Consider the following 14,312-nt stretch of genomic DNA (forward strand, 5'->3'; position numbering starts at 1 on the left):
AGCCCAACTGAAACATCGATTTTAGCTCAATGAGTACATTTTGGACTTCTCGCCTCCAGAATTATAAGATAAATTTGTGTTGTTTTAAGCCACTAAGTTTGTGGAACTTGTTATGGCAGTGATAGAAAACTAATAAAACATGCTCCAGAGAGGGCTAGCCATAGGATGATGATGGCCTAGCCTGATAGTAAATCTTGCTACAAACCAACCGCTAACTAAAGAGTTGACCATTCACATTCATTTCAAATGCCCTTCATTTATCATCCCTGAAATGATCTGTCACTGGGCTAAAACATCAAGCTAGAAAATATGGCATGGTTATCCTAGACCCTTTTGAATATTTTTCTTTTTTATCCTTGCATTGCCCCATCAATAGGTAGGACTTACTTGTATAGATATCTGCTACCAACAGTGATTGAGTTAGTAGTAGCTTTTCTCTTTTAAACATAACAGGCTCATATAAGACACTAAATTAATTCTCTTTTTGAGGTATCCAAAGATGAAGTAAATAGTTTGAGAGTAGGAAAGAGAACTCCAATGCATATGATATGCCCCATATGCTTTATATACATTATGTTACTTGACTCTATAGAAATCCCAGGAAGTAGGCATTGTTATCCATATGTTAAACTTAAAAAAAAGAAATCCTTGTACTGATCAAAGGGAAAGGAGCCAAAGTTCAAACAAGGGTCTCTAGAACTTCAAATCCATGGTCTTCTTCACCGTATTATGCAGAGTCTCAGCAAAGATGATCTGAAAATATTAGCTTTCCAGAATGTTTAGCAACAGTACACGTCAGGTAATAAAAATCCCCCACTTTCTGTCTCCAGTGTGCAACTGTGTGCATGGGGTGTGCAACAGTGGACTAGATGGCGATGGAACCTGTGAGTGCTACTCTGCGTACACTGGCCCCAAGTGTGACAAGCGTAAGTACTGCTAGTTCCCTTAATGCCACACCAGATCAAACAGGCACAAATGTATGCATTTCAATTTTGTATCTGTTACTGGTTCTCTGCTGGGGCAAGGTACCACCAAAAGTTTTCTGGAAAGAAACCAGAAATTAAAAAGAGAATGTAGAAGAGAAAAGGAAAGAAGAGGAGGGAAAGGGAGGAGGAGGAAGAGAGAGAACAGAAGCAGTGTGGTGTCAAGGCTGTAGCTGTGTTTTAGGAAGGTCGAGCTGGAAGCCGTGTGAACGGTGGAAAGGAGAGAGGGACACTGGGGCTGGGAAGCCAACACAAGCCGTTGCAACAAGTGAGTCACCTAGTAAAGGAGACACAGCATCTTCTCAATTATGAGCCTCAAAGGTGGAACACATTAACAGTCCTAAGGAAGAGGAAAGGGTGCTTCATCAAGGCTAAGTGATTCACCAAAGGCCACACAACTAGTAAATAGGAGAGCTGGGACTCAAGTCATTTGAATCCATGGGAAATTCTGCAAGCAATCTATTATACTGGGTCCAATCAAGAGCTAGAAACCGAGGGGTGATTTAAACAAGGGAAGTTTAATAGGGATCATTAGTAAGCTATGATAGGAGAGCAGCTGTAAAAATGCAAACAACTCTAGAAAGGATGGAGCATAACAAAGGAAGGAGAAATTTGGAAGGGGGTGGCCGTCCCCAAGGCTGGATTTAAACCTTGTTGGAGAGGGTGTGGTGGGTGGCCGAGAAGTTTGCTGTTTTATCCAGGCCAGCACTGGACCACAGTCACCTAGCAGGCATGGGACAACCCTCCAGGGCCTTGGCGAGCTGAGGCTGGTGGGTGAGGCACAGGAAATCAAGGGCCTGTGAGGCAAAAAACCTGGAATACACTATGTCGAGAGGGCTGTGGGAAGGTGGTCGCTAGGTCCAGGCCAAGGATGCAAGGTCAGTCACCGAGGAACTCTGGGTGCACCGCTGGGGCAGAGCATCCCTGAACAAATCCTGCAGCAGCAGCAAAGGAACACGCAGCAGCAGCACCACACTGCAGCCTGGAGGCAGAAAGAGGAGTCCCAGCCTCCTGCCGTGTCCCGCCGGCGCCCTCTACTGGCAAAGCTTAACATCGCTCTGCCATGTTGGCAGAGCCGGCTCTGAAGGGTGAATTGGGAGCCGAGATGTTAAGAAATCGGCCTTTCTGCCTGTGCCACTGGCCTCATTTAACTTATCCTCGGGACTTTAGTCTCCTATAAAATGAAAGGGTTGGGTGAGATTGAAAGTCAGCAAATGCAAACTCATTTTATTGGAAGCGGTTGAGATGCCGTGAGCGGTGGTGGTAACAGGACGAATAAACTCAGCCTCTGCCTTCTTCCTGTAGCTGGGACAGCCATGCAAGCCTCCAGTCCAAATGCAAAGGCAAGTGGGTAGGACAGGCCTACTGTGGTCCTCAGTCAGCCCCCTTCCTTGGCTACTCGTACCATTGTCCAGTGGACTCCTGGGCAGAGGCCTTCTCAGTAAGGCAGGAGACCCAGTCCAGAAGCCGGCCTAACGGAAAACCCTAATAGATATGCTTCCAAGTAAAAAAACAATAATAATTCTGTCCAGCCAAATGACAAGAGACTGGGACAAAAATATTTAAAATTCACATGGCAGATACATCTTTATAATAAAAAATTGGATTCATGTAAAGTCCAATGTCTAAATTTCAGAATAAGAAATGAAAACAGGCCGGGCTTGGTGGCTGATGCCTGTAATTCCAGCACTTTGGGAGGCCGAGGCGGGTGGATCACCTGAGGTCAGGAGTTCAAGACCAGCCTGGCCAACATGGTGAAACCCTGTCTCTACAAAAATACAAAAATCAGCCAGGTGTGATGGCGGGTGCCTGTAATCCCAGCTACTCGGGAGGCTGACCCGGGAGAATCGCTTGAACCCAGGAGGTAGAGGTTGCTGTGAGCCGAGATCACACCATTGCACTCCAGCCTCGGTGACAGACCAAGACTCCGTCTCAAAAAGAAGAAATGAAAACCAGCAATAAACATGAAAAAGGTGCTAAGTCCACTAATCGTCACATACATACATATTAAAATGCAGTCATATGTGGAGCCCTGGAGGTTTATTTTCATTTGTTTTTTCATTTTTGCCCACTATGTTACAAAGATTGGAAAGACAGATAATATCTATCTGTGGGTATGAAAAAAATGACAGTGAGAATGTGGATTCCTGCAACCTATGGGAGAAATTTATTTACTAAATTTGAATGCATGCTTATAGTGTGCTTCTGTGGCCCCAATTCTAAGAATTTACCCCAGGAGAGGAGAGGAATTAGGCAAAGGTAAACATATATGATCAAAGAAATTTATGGAAATGCTATTTGTAGGAAGATAACGAGCTGAAAACAACTTGAATTCCCACCAGTAGGAAATTGGTTGAATAAGTTGTGGTATATCCTATACTAGTTAGGACAATGCTAGTTGCTATAAAAAATAAACACAAAATTTCAATGGCTTAACACTATGGTTTTAAAATTGTGCGCCAAGGTGTCCCAAGGTACTACAATCAAATTCACTGGCTACTATTGGTATTTTAAATTTCTGAGGGAAACACAGAGATACATCTGTCAGATACTACATGAACTGCTAGCTTGAGTTAGTTCACAATTTCAACATGAGGTCGCACTAATTCCTTGCAGTGACATCATATCTTTGCAAAGGTACATTTTCAGTGATTGCTATAAGGCAAATACCGTGTAAAAATCAATGTGACCGAAATGAGGGTGCCAGTCTCCAATCTGTATCAAACTTTAAAGTTTGAGAAGTTGTGCAGTGTCCAACACACTCACATGTCTCATACGTAGGTCAATGTGGTTACTTAAGAGTAGACATTTTTCTATTAAGCATGTCACTTTTGCAAATGGCTGCTAAGTGATTCTAACAACTAAATAAATGAACCTTTTCGGTGTTTCTTTTGATGTCGGGATACCATGAAAAAATTATTGGGAACCTCTGGCTTGACACTAAAGAAGTGTAGTTCTCACTCATGTAACAATCCAATGTGGGTTTTCCTGGCTGGTGCCAGCTTCCCCCTACATAGTGATTAGGGATCCAGATCTTTCCATCTTGTGACTCTGTCATTCTCTAGTACCTCAGAGTGCTCTGCTTCCAGCCATCACAGATGGGAAAGAGAAGATGGAGAGGCACCTGCTTATGAAAGTCCAGGAAAAATATATAAAACCTCTACTCAGTATTCCATCAGAGTGAACTAGTCACATGATCTTTCCTGGACGTAAAATGGGGTGGAAAATGTAATCCTGAAGGAGCAGCCACTTTCTGCCAAAACTGGCTTACGGAAGGGGTGGGGGAATAGTCTCTGTGAACTATTTTACTCAACTAGCCACTGTTGGGAGACAATTCTCCATGCATCTCTCACATGTGTGCACATCTTGAGAGCAATACACTGACTGCTCTTTGTTCCAGATCATCTGTTCAAGGATATTTGTATACTGAACAGACTTGGAAGACATAGTATCTCCCTCAGGAGCAAAGGGCAGGCATGCTCACTGCCAGTGCCTCTCAGCTCCAAAGTCACCCTTTTTGCCTGCTCTGTGATAATGGAGCTGGGCTTTATAAATGATTCTCCTTCACTAGCTAGCAAAACGTGAAGCCTTGTCAATGAAGAGTGCCAGAAGGACTGTAGAGGAGGAAACGGGGGCTCTCTCCCTGTTTCTGGTTTGACTCACTCACCAGGCTCCCAAAAAACAGCTTTTCTCTGTTTCCTAGCCCCACATAGTTTCTCCAGTGCCGGGTTCCCGCAGAGCTCAGCCCCCTCCAGCATCTGGCCACTGCACACTGTCCAGTGCTTGACTCAGGAAGTGGCAGCACAGCCAGGAGCCCCAGACTGCACAGGCCCATGCCTCAGCCCATGGGAAGGCTGTTCTGTACTCATCTCCTCAGTCCCATGCACAGCAAGGCCCCTGAAGAGCTGGACACAGCCCCTGAATCCCACACAGCTGGTCTGGAGCTGCCCAGGCCTGAACCACACACAGAGGTGCACTGCATGACAGAAAGGTGGCTTCTTAGCTGCTGCTGCCAGCAGCGCCCACTGGCTAGCAGATTCCTTTGGCACCTATTGAGTTCCAAGGCTTGTGACCTCCCCATGCATGACATTCCAGCCACCCCAGAGAGCAGATTTCCAGCAAATATTGCCAAGGCGTCTCTGCAACTTTGCCATCTAGTGACTAATGCCATGCTTTTTCCAGTGATATTCGGATCTCAGCCTGGAAGGAAGAAGGTTATACATTGGGTACTTGTCCCAGCCCTAGTACAGTGGTTGCTCTTTATAGACCTGCTATTTCTTTATTCTTTAGAATTATTTTATTTTAAACTCTCACTAGCTGATTTTTCATGACTTTAATTATTTGTAATCCTTTATAGTACAACTTTCCCTGTTCAAATAATTATGTGGTTTCTGTCTCCTGCTTGTCCCTAAATAATACATTGCCCGTTATAAAAAAAAAATTAGGTACCCTAAGATCAGGGCTCACCTCCTATAATGAAACCCACTGCATGTACATGTCTCAGTCTAGTCCTCTTTGAATTGCCCCATGGGAATTGAGGTTTGGAAAAACTGGTGCCAAAATGCTGATACCCTGGCTGCTGCCCCTGCTGTAAGTATTAAGTTGTACTTCAACTGTAACCCGGAAGTTTTGTATCTTCTACCAGCATCCATGAAACTTTCTTAGCCCAACTTGTTCACTTTGCAAGTTGGCTGATATGTCAGACTCTTCATAGTTTTTGGCAGCCATCTACGTCACACCTACCTTTTGAAATAGTATGCAGTTACTAGAGATCAAGGCAGATCCTTAAAGACTTTCATAATATATTGTCAAATTAAAAATTACATTGCTAAATATTTTAACCGGATTCTATTTTGCTACAAAATCATACAAATAAATGTTATAAATTAATATATTTTATTGATTGATGATATCGGTAAATTTGGGAGACTAAGAAGAAGACAATTTTAACTTTATGTGTTCTGTATTTTTTAAATTATTACAATGAGTTTGTATTGCTTTTTAATAAAAGGGAATACTGCAGTTTGGGGTCTTAAGAACTGGTTATTCTACTAATGCAAGTACTTCAATAATTTTCCTATGCAGCCATCCCTGAATGTGCAGCCTTGCTCTGCCCAGAAAATTCCAGATGTTTGCCTTCCACTGAAGATGAAAACAAACTGGAATGCAAATGCCTTCCCAATTACCAAGGCAATGGCAAATACTGCAAGCGTGAGTAGAATTTAGATTCTGCTAGTTTATTCATTGAGATGTTTAGGTTATCTAACACGAAAAAAAAATCTCACAACCTCCTTAACACAATGACCATTTCTATTTCTCTCCGTGTAGTTGAGCGAAATGTATATAAAAGGTGCCAAGCAAAATACTCAATAAATGGCAGCTTCTCCTTCTCTTATGAAGGCACATATATAGATTTTTACATGTTTCCGTATCACCTTAATCAATGTTAGAACAACATTTAATGCTTCTTATTTTATCTTTTTTATTTTATTCACTTTATAAAAAGCTATATTATATATCAGTTAAAAACATGGACTCTCAAGCCAGACTGTCTGGATTCAGTCCCAGATCTGCCTTCTACTGACTACATGACCTTTAACCTGCCTGTGTCTCAGTTTTTCTGTCTGTGAAATGGAGATAATAGTTGTACCTACTTTCAGGGATTATTGTAAAGATTAAATGAGTTAATACATAGCAAATTCTTAGAGCAGGGCTTAGTACATATTATAAATTCTGTAAGTGTTAGTGTTTTCTTTCATGCTATTTTATATTTAACTACATACACAAAATGGCCTACTAATATATCAACACAATATTTGTACAATTTCTGATGGCCATACATGAATCTGTCTGGTTCAGGGGGAAACGAAAGGAAATGTTTGTCTTTGAAAACTGTGAGTTGCCTTTGCGGCTTTGGTGAGCTGTGATCCACTGTTGCTCACGGTTCAGTTTTCCTTCTCCATCCCCGTTCACTAACTGCCTCTCATTTTGCTGTTGCCTCTCAAGCCATCAATCCATGTTTACAAAAAATCTGCCACCCTCATGCTCATTGTACGTACCTGGGACCAAATCGGCACAGTTGTACATGCCAAGAAGGCTACCGTGGGGATGGCCAAGTGTGCTTGCCTGTGGACCCCTGCCAAATTAACTTTGGAAACTGCCCTACAAAGTCTACAGTGTGCAAATATGATGGGCCTGGACAGGTGAGCAAATGATGCAGGAAACTGATAAGTCATAGGTATCATTTGTCTTCTATGCCATCCCAATTCTCCCTTTCAGTGTTCCGCTTGGTCTTCCCCTCCAGACAGTCCTCCATGTGCTCAGAGCCTGAAATCAGTGCCTGCTCACCCCGTCTATCCTTTAAACTCACACTTTCCCAGCTCCCCATCCAAACTTAATTGTCTTATGTTCTCTCCTGTCACAGTCCTATATGGTGTTTGGCAAAATATATACATAATTCAAAATTAGATTAACAAATTAACTGTTGAACATATGATTGACTTTTACCAGCAATCCTCCATTCTGCAATCGCTTTCTAATTTAAAAGGTGCTCTTAGAACCAAAAATACCCTGTTCCAAACGAATGAAACAGATAAAATGTCAGGCAGCACTGATAGATTATAGGGAGCAGTGGGAATATTCTGGGGAGAGACACTGTCCCTGTAAATGACATCAGGACCTAGACTGATAAAAAATCTGGTCAGGAGACCCTCGCTGAGGAATCCAGTGGAAAGAGCCTTGGCCCTAATAGCACATTCGTCCATTGAGTATTTATTTAGTGGATGCCTTCTGTGTCCATAACTGCACATCAAGCCTTCAGTGAAGGAAATGTGTCCATACAGAAGGGTATTGCTGCACAGGTAGGAGGAAGGGCTCAGTGCCCAACCCAAACAGCCATGCGGTCTAATCACCTGGATGCTAGCTGACGGGAATGTTCCTAGAATTCCCTGCAGAGAATCCACCCAACCTTGCTTCCAAAGAGAAAGGATATATTATGCAACATTTTTCTGCTATCGATTTCTGGGGCAGGATTGCAGAAAAATTCAAGGGGCTAAATTCCCATCTGTAAAATGAGGGTCTTTATGGGAAAATTAATGTTATGCCATGAATGGCAAGACCTCACACGTGAGATAAAAAATACGCTTTATCTCTGAAAATGGGTTCCAAAACCGATTTTCAAGTCTTAGAAATTCTCCATTGTTCACACAGAGGCAGCATGTGCATGATTCCAAAGCAGGGTTTCTCTACCTCAGCATTTTTCACATTTTGGGCTGGATAATTCTTTGTGGGAAGGGGCTTTCTTGTGCATTGTGAGGTGTTTAACAGCATTCTTGACCTCTAGTAGCACCACCTCCTCCCATCATGGCACTCAAAAATGTTTCCAGGCTGGGCATGGTGGCTCATTCCTGTAATCCCAACACTCCAGGAGGCTGAGGCGGATGGATTGCTTCAGTCCAGGAGTTCAAGACCAGCCTGGGCAACATAGTGAAACCCTGTCTCTACTAAAAATACAAAAAAATTCGCTGGGCATGATGGTCCACACCTGTAATCCCAGCTGCCCGGGAGACTGAGGTGGGAGAATCACTTGAGCCTGGGAAGTAAAGGCTGCAATGAGCCAAGATTGCACCACTACACTCTAGCCTGGGCAACCAGAGTGAGACCCTGTCTCAAAAAAAAAAAAAAAAAAAAAAAAACACTTTTCCGGATATTGTCCAGTGTGTCCTAGATTGAGACTCCTGATTGAAAACCGTTATTCTAAAGCAATAATACCTCCCATTTGGACATCAATTTCTGCTCACCTATAGACAATCTAAAACTGGGAATTATGGAGCTAGGGAGGTCAAGGGTTAGAAAACAAGAAAATTGAAGCTAAACTGTATAAGCAAGGAGTATAAGCTTTCCAGCAGGTGACATGCGTAAACATGATTTCTACTTTTAGATACTTTGACAAATTTTTAGTTTAAGTCCATACTTCAGACATACTCTGAGTGAGTTTTTATGGAAGAACAAAATTACCAATTAAAGAAGAATGCCAGCTGAATTAACTAACTAGGATCCTATTTGTTTTTCTCTCCCTGTCTACTGAAGTCTCACTGCGAGTGTAAGGAGCATTACCAGAATTTCATACCTGGAGTGGGGTGCAGTATGACTGATATATGTAAATCAGATAACCTGTGTCATAGGAATGCAAATTGCACCACCGTCGCACCAGGCCGAACTGAGTAAGTCTTTTCAATTCCTCCACCAACATTTCCAAGTGGTGAAAATGGTGTCCAGTCATTGCTGTAAGTTTCTTGACGGGGAGGAAATATGTCTTATTCAGCCTTGTATCCACCCCCACCCCACATAGTAGGAGCAAGGATTGTAGTAGGTACTCAATAAATCTTTAATTAATTAAACACTCAACAATTATTTCCTTTATAATGACCATTAGAATACTCTGGAATATTGATGTGGCCTGATAACTTGATATAAAGTGGTCAGAATGTGGGAGAAGGAAGCCACTGTGACTGGGGAAACAAATGGTTGTTGAGATTACAGGGTTATGACCTCTAATGTACATGCCTGTTTCCTCACTCATGACATATTGCTTGTTAGTGGTGCAAAACAAGACTAGGGAAAGTGAATAAGCACTAGTGGTGTTTCCTGGACTCTAGGTTTCAAAAGAAGGGGTTTACTGTGAATAAAAACATTTGTGTGAAAGTTTCTGAGGCAAAGGCAGCTCACATGATAGAAAGAAGATGGTATTTGGACTAAAGACCTAGGTTTAAGTGTCAGCACTGATACCTACCAGATGCATGACCTGGGAAAGTGGCACCATCTCTCTGGCCTCAGTTGCTCCATGTATAAAATGAGCACAATGATTTATACTCCATAAGGTTGTTGTGATGATTATATGAGAGAATGTTTCTAGAAACTATGACACCAGTGTAATGTGTTTTCATTAGTGACTGACCCGAAGCTAGAACCCAAGTCTTTGACTCGCAGACTGAAGTTTCTATCTCTGTTCCATTTTCAATTCTCGCTATCATCAGCATCTGAGAAAGACTCATAGTGTCATTGTGAGCTCAAAACCACAATCAACATCGAACCATAGCATGATAAAACAGTTTCTGTGATTCCAGAGCCCCCTTCATCTTTTGGGAAGTTCACACCTTTTATAACTGGGTGGTCAGTGTGTAGATTTGCCCCGACAGGTTGTATTATCATCATGTCCTATCTGGACAAATAAATAGATCTGTATTTATTGTACATGGAGTGGAAAGAGCTGGGATATCAGAACACTTAGCTTCAAATCCCAAGTCTGCCCCTTACCTTACCCTCTCTGAACTGATGTTTCTTCAACCATAAAAGGGAGAGAATTGTACCTCCCACCAGGGCTGTGCTGAAAGTTAAACAGGATTACATTCATCAATCTCTGAGCAGAACCTGGCACCTAGAAATCCCTCAATACATGTGAATGCACACACAAATACACCACAGCCATGCATATAGGCACAGAGGCACCCAACACACATGTGCATCCAGGCACACCCTCCCCTCAAACATATATTCTGGCAGTACTGAGAACCAAACAAGCTGGTGTATGCATGTTTTACCACCCTCTGAGAAAGTCTAAATAGAATACCTTTGGCGATCTCTTTCCTTGTGTTTGAGAAGATAAAATCTAAAAATGAAATGGGAATATCAGAATAATATAAGCTGCTTCCAAATTTGTGTTTAGAATGTCAGATAACCTAACATTGTGATGTTAAGGTTACATGTATCACCCACAAACCTTCCCACACCTCAAATTGACTGTCTTCAGCCAAAAAAAGGCCTAAGTAAAAAAGCTAGCTAAGTTATATTGATAAAATATGAAGCCATCAGTCCTCAGGTAATTTAGTTCATCTGGGATAAAAATTTATTTCATTTATGCCTTCTCAATATGGCAAGTAGCTTATGCAGAATCTTCAAAATCAGACTGCATTTGTCACAGAAGACCACCTGATCAAGAAGGGTGGGTTGAAACATGAACTCTACCACTCTCCCTGGGGTGACCTTAGGCAAAACTAAACTTTTCTAAACCACAGTTCCCTCACCTGTCAAGTAGGTCTAGAGACCAGGAATCTCTGCCTGTGGAGAGCTAATGAGTTCATGTATATAATATGTTTTTAAACGCTAAGCTCCATTTTGATTCTTACTGAGAACAAATAACTTTATGCTTTGCCTTTTTATTTTTACTTATTAATAGATGTAGGAAGTAAGGGACAGTAGAAGAGATGAGCATTTCTCTCTTATTTAACTAAACTCAGCTGAAAAATAGCCAGGACACGGCTGAGTGGGCCTATTGTAATAAGCACAGTTTACATTCCAGTTGTGCAAAAGTACAAACAACAGTGAAATGTAGGCACTCTTGGAATGTTAGTGACGTTGATGATATTCAGTGTTTATATAAGATCTGTACTGGTTGGGATATCCTCAGTGTAAACAGTCTTCCCAAAAGTCCTATCCAAGGCAACATGGTGCAGTGGCAAGAGACGTTCTCAGATGGATCTAGGTTTAAATCCCAGCTCAGCCACTGCCAGATGTGTTTCCAGCAGTTTGACCCTTAGACCCGGGCAACAGGAGCCCCTCCCCTGGGCACTGATGTTAGAGGCTCCCATTCTGGCCCTCTGCTGGCTACACCAGGGCAAGGAATCTGAAGGTCCAAAGGGACATGCTCCCCAAGAGCCTGGGCCCCCTACTAGACCACACTTGGGGTACTCAGAAGCCTGTAATTTCCTGCCCAAACAGCTCCAAACCAGCTTCCAGGGCCTGAGACCATTCCCAGGGTATGGAGGGTATAGCCAAAAGTGGCTGTTCTTAGCAGGTGCAGATGAGCCAGCATTATCTCCACCACACTCATGACTATACCCCTGCCTCAGGTTCTGCCGAACTACTTATTATTTGTCTTAGTCTGTTTGGGTTGCTATAATAAAGTACCATAAACTGAGTGGCTTATAAACAACAGGAATTTATTTCTCACAGTTCTGGAGGCTGGGAAGTCCAAAATCAAGGCACCAGTAGTTTCAGGATCTGGTGAAGCCTGATTCATAGGTGGTGACTTCTTACTGTTTCCTCCCAAGGTGGATAGGGGGAGGGAGCTCTCTGGGACCTCTTTTCTAAGGGCACTCATTCCATTCATGAGGTCTTTACTTTCTTGATTTAATTATTATACCTCCCAAAGGCCATGCTTCCTAATAATACCATCACACTGTGGGTTAGGATTTCAACATATGAATTTTGAGGTGAACACAAACATTCAATCCATTGCACTGTTCTTCAAACATGCCATGGTGCTCCCCACTCCTGGCCCTTGCACGTGCTCTTCCTTCCACTTAGGATGCCATCCCCGTGCTCCGCCCACCTCCTGTGAGTCAGCCTAACACCCTGCTCCTTCAATGGCCAGCCTAAGTATCTCCACCTCTAGGATGCCTCCCCGTCCTCCCAGTGCTCTCTGATGCCCCTCCCTCTGGGCTCCCAGAGCACCCTGGAATCTGTCTATGAGAGCATGTAGGGTCCAGAACTGTGATAAGGATGTAGCATAGTGGCGGTGAGCACAGGCACTGCCAGTTACAGGCTGTGTGATCTTGAGTGTGATACTTAACTTCTCTGTGCTTCAGTTTCCTTATCTAAAATGGGGCTAATAACAGGACCTACCTTATAGGGTTGTTGCGTTAGAAAAGATACCACACTGAAGCCCTTATAAGACTATGTAGCATAACAGCTATTAATAAATGCTGGCTATTATTATAACTTATCTCAATCCCCAACCAGAATATAAGGTCCATGTCTTATTCATCTTTGCTTCAACAATGCCTGTCACCAATTAACACAGTGAAATGATGGGTACAAAAAATATAAACAGATAGAATGAATAAGACCTAGCATTTGATAACACAACATGGTGACTACAGTCAACAACAATTTATTGTACATTTTTAAATAACTGAAAGAGTATAATTGGGTTGTTTGTAGCACAAAGGATAAATGCTTGAAATGAGAGCTATCCCATTTGCCTTGATATGATTATTATGCATTGCATGTCTGTATCAAAATAGCTCATGTATCTCATAAATGTATACACCTACTATGTACCCACAAATGTTAAACATAAAAATAAAATAAGAAATAAAAAACAGTGAAATGAGTGAGAATTTGGAGGAACAAATGAAACAATGAAGAAATGAAATGAACCAGTGAAGAAATAAAGGAAGCAACTGTACTAAGACTTTGAGACACCCTATATACTAACTAAATCTCAACCAACATTAAGTGTAATTAATTTCAACCCATAACTATAAAATGCAAATGGCTTCTGGGTGTTTTTAAAGCCTTAAGACAGCAAGAGACGTTTACTCCTAATAAAAAGAAAACAATTTCCTAAAAAGGCGATGTTGTGAATGTTCCATGGCTCAAATGAGAACAGTTAAGTCAGAAACTGGTCTCATAATGTCTCGGACTTTGGACTGAGATTTGAAATAAAAATTAAAAATAGTGATGTCTCATGCATTCCATTAGCACTGAGGCCATTAAAATATGATTCTCCTGCAATCCTTAGGAAGGAAAGGCCAAGTCATTTGACAAAAAACAGACCATTGGCCACCTAACAACTTAAGAAACTTTTAGAGAGAAACATACTCGGTGGTTTGTAAAGGTTACATGTCTTGCTATTAACAGTTGTCTTCAAATGAAGGAATGTAACTTATAGCAGGATTAATTTTTAACAATAACTCTTGTATTATATCACTTCCCAGAGTTACCAGTCTCCTCCTTTCCGTCATTAAATTAGCATAGCGCAGTGCTTGCAGAGGAGGTTGACATTTAAGTAGGAAACTGTTATTTGATTGTATTAAATTGTTTCATGATTAGATCTACTTTAGTAATTCTTTATAAAAAGGTTTCTCAACCTCAGCTCTACTGACATTTTTGGCCAGACAATTCTTTGTTGTGAGGGGCTGGCCTGTGTAAGTAGATCCCCATCTCAGTTGTAGCAACCAAGGATGTCTCTAGACATTGCCAAATGGCTTCTGGGCAGGGCAGGGGAGGAGGGGCAAAATTGCCTCTGGTTGAGAGCCAGTTCTCCATAAAAACCCCAAAGGCTTCATCAGTAAATGATCCCCCAAGTGTTTGTCCAGCTAGAAAACTCATAGGCAGCCAGGCGCGGTGGCTCACACCTGTAATCCCAGCACTTTGGGAGGCCAAAACTCCAGCTACTCAGGAGGCTGAGGCAGGAGAATCACTTGGACCCAGGAGGCAGAGGTTGCAGTGAGCTGAGATCACGCCATTGCACTCCAGCCTGGGCAA

The 14,312-nt window shown here is 42.2% G+C and overlaps 1 protein-coding gene across 1 annotated transcript in view; it reads left to right on the forward strand.

Moving 5' to 3' along the window:
• The window catches only part of STAB2 (stabilin 2), a 182,864-nt gene that overhangs the window by 43,716 nt on the left and 124,836 nt on the right, over positions 1 to 14,312 (forward strand). The window contains exons 6-9 of the mRNA XM_024256759.2: positions 831 to 926; positions 6,069 to 6,194; positions 6,990 to 7,186; positions 9,072 to 9,205. Of these exons, the coding sequence (XP_024112527.2) occupies positions 831 to 926; positions 6,069 to 6,194; positions 6,990 to 7,186; positions 9,072 to 9,205 (553 nt within the window). The remainder of the gene's footprint in view (positions 1 to 830; positions 927 to 6,068; positions 6,195 to 6,989; positions 7,187 to 9,071; positions 9,206 to 14,312) is intronic.

The sequence above is a fragment of the Pongo abelii genome, chromosome 10 (genome assembly GCF_028885655.2).
Source record: "Pongo abelii isolate AG06213 chromosome 10, NHGRI_mPonAbe1-v2.0_pri, whole genome shotgun sequence".
In the NCBI taxonomy this organism is placed as follows: Eukaryota; Metazoa; Chordata; class Mammalia; order Primates; family Hominidae; genus Pongo; species Pongo abelii.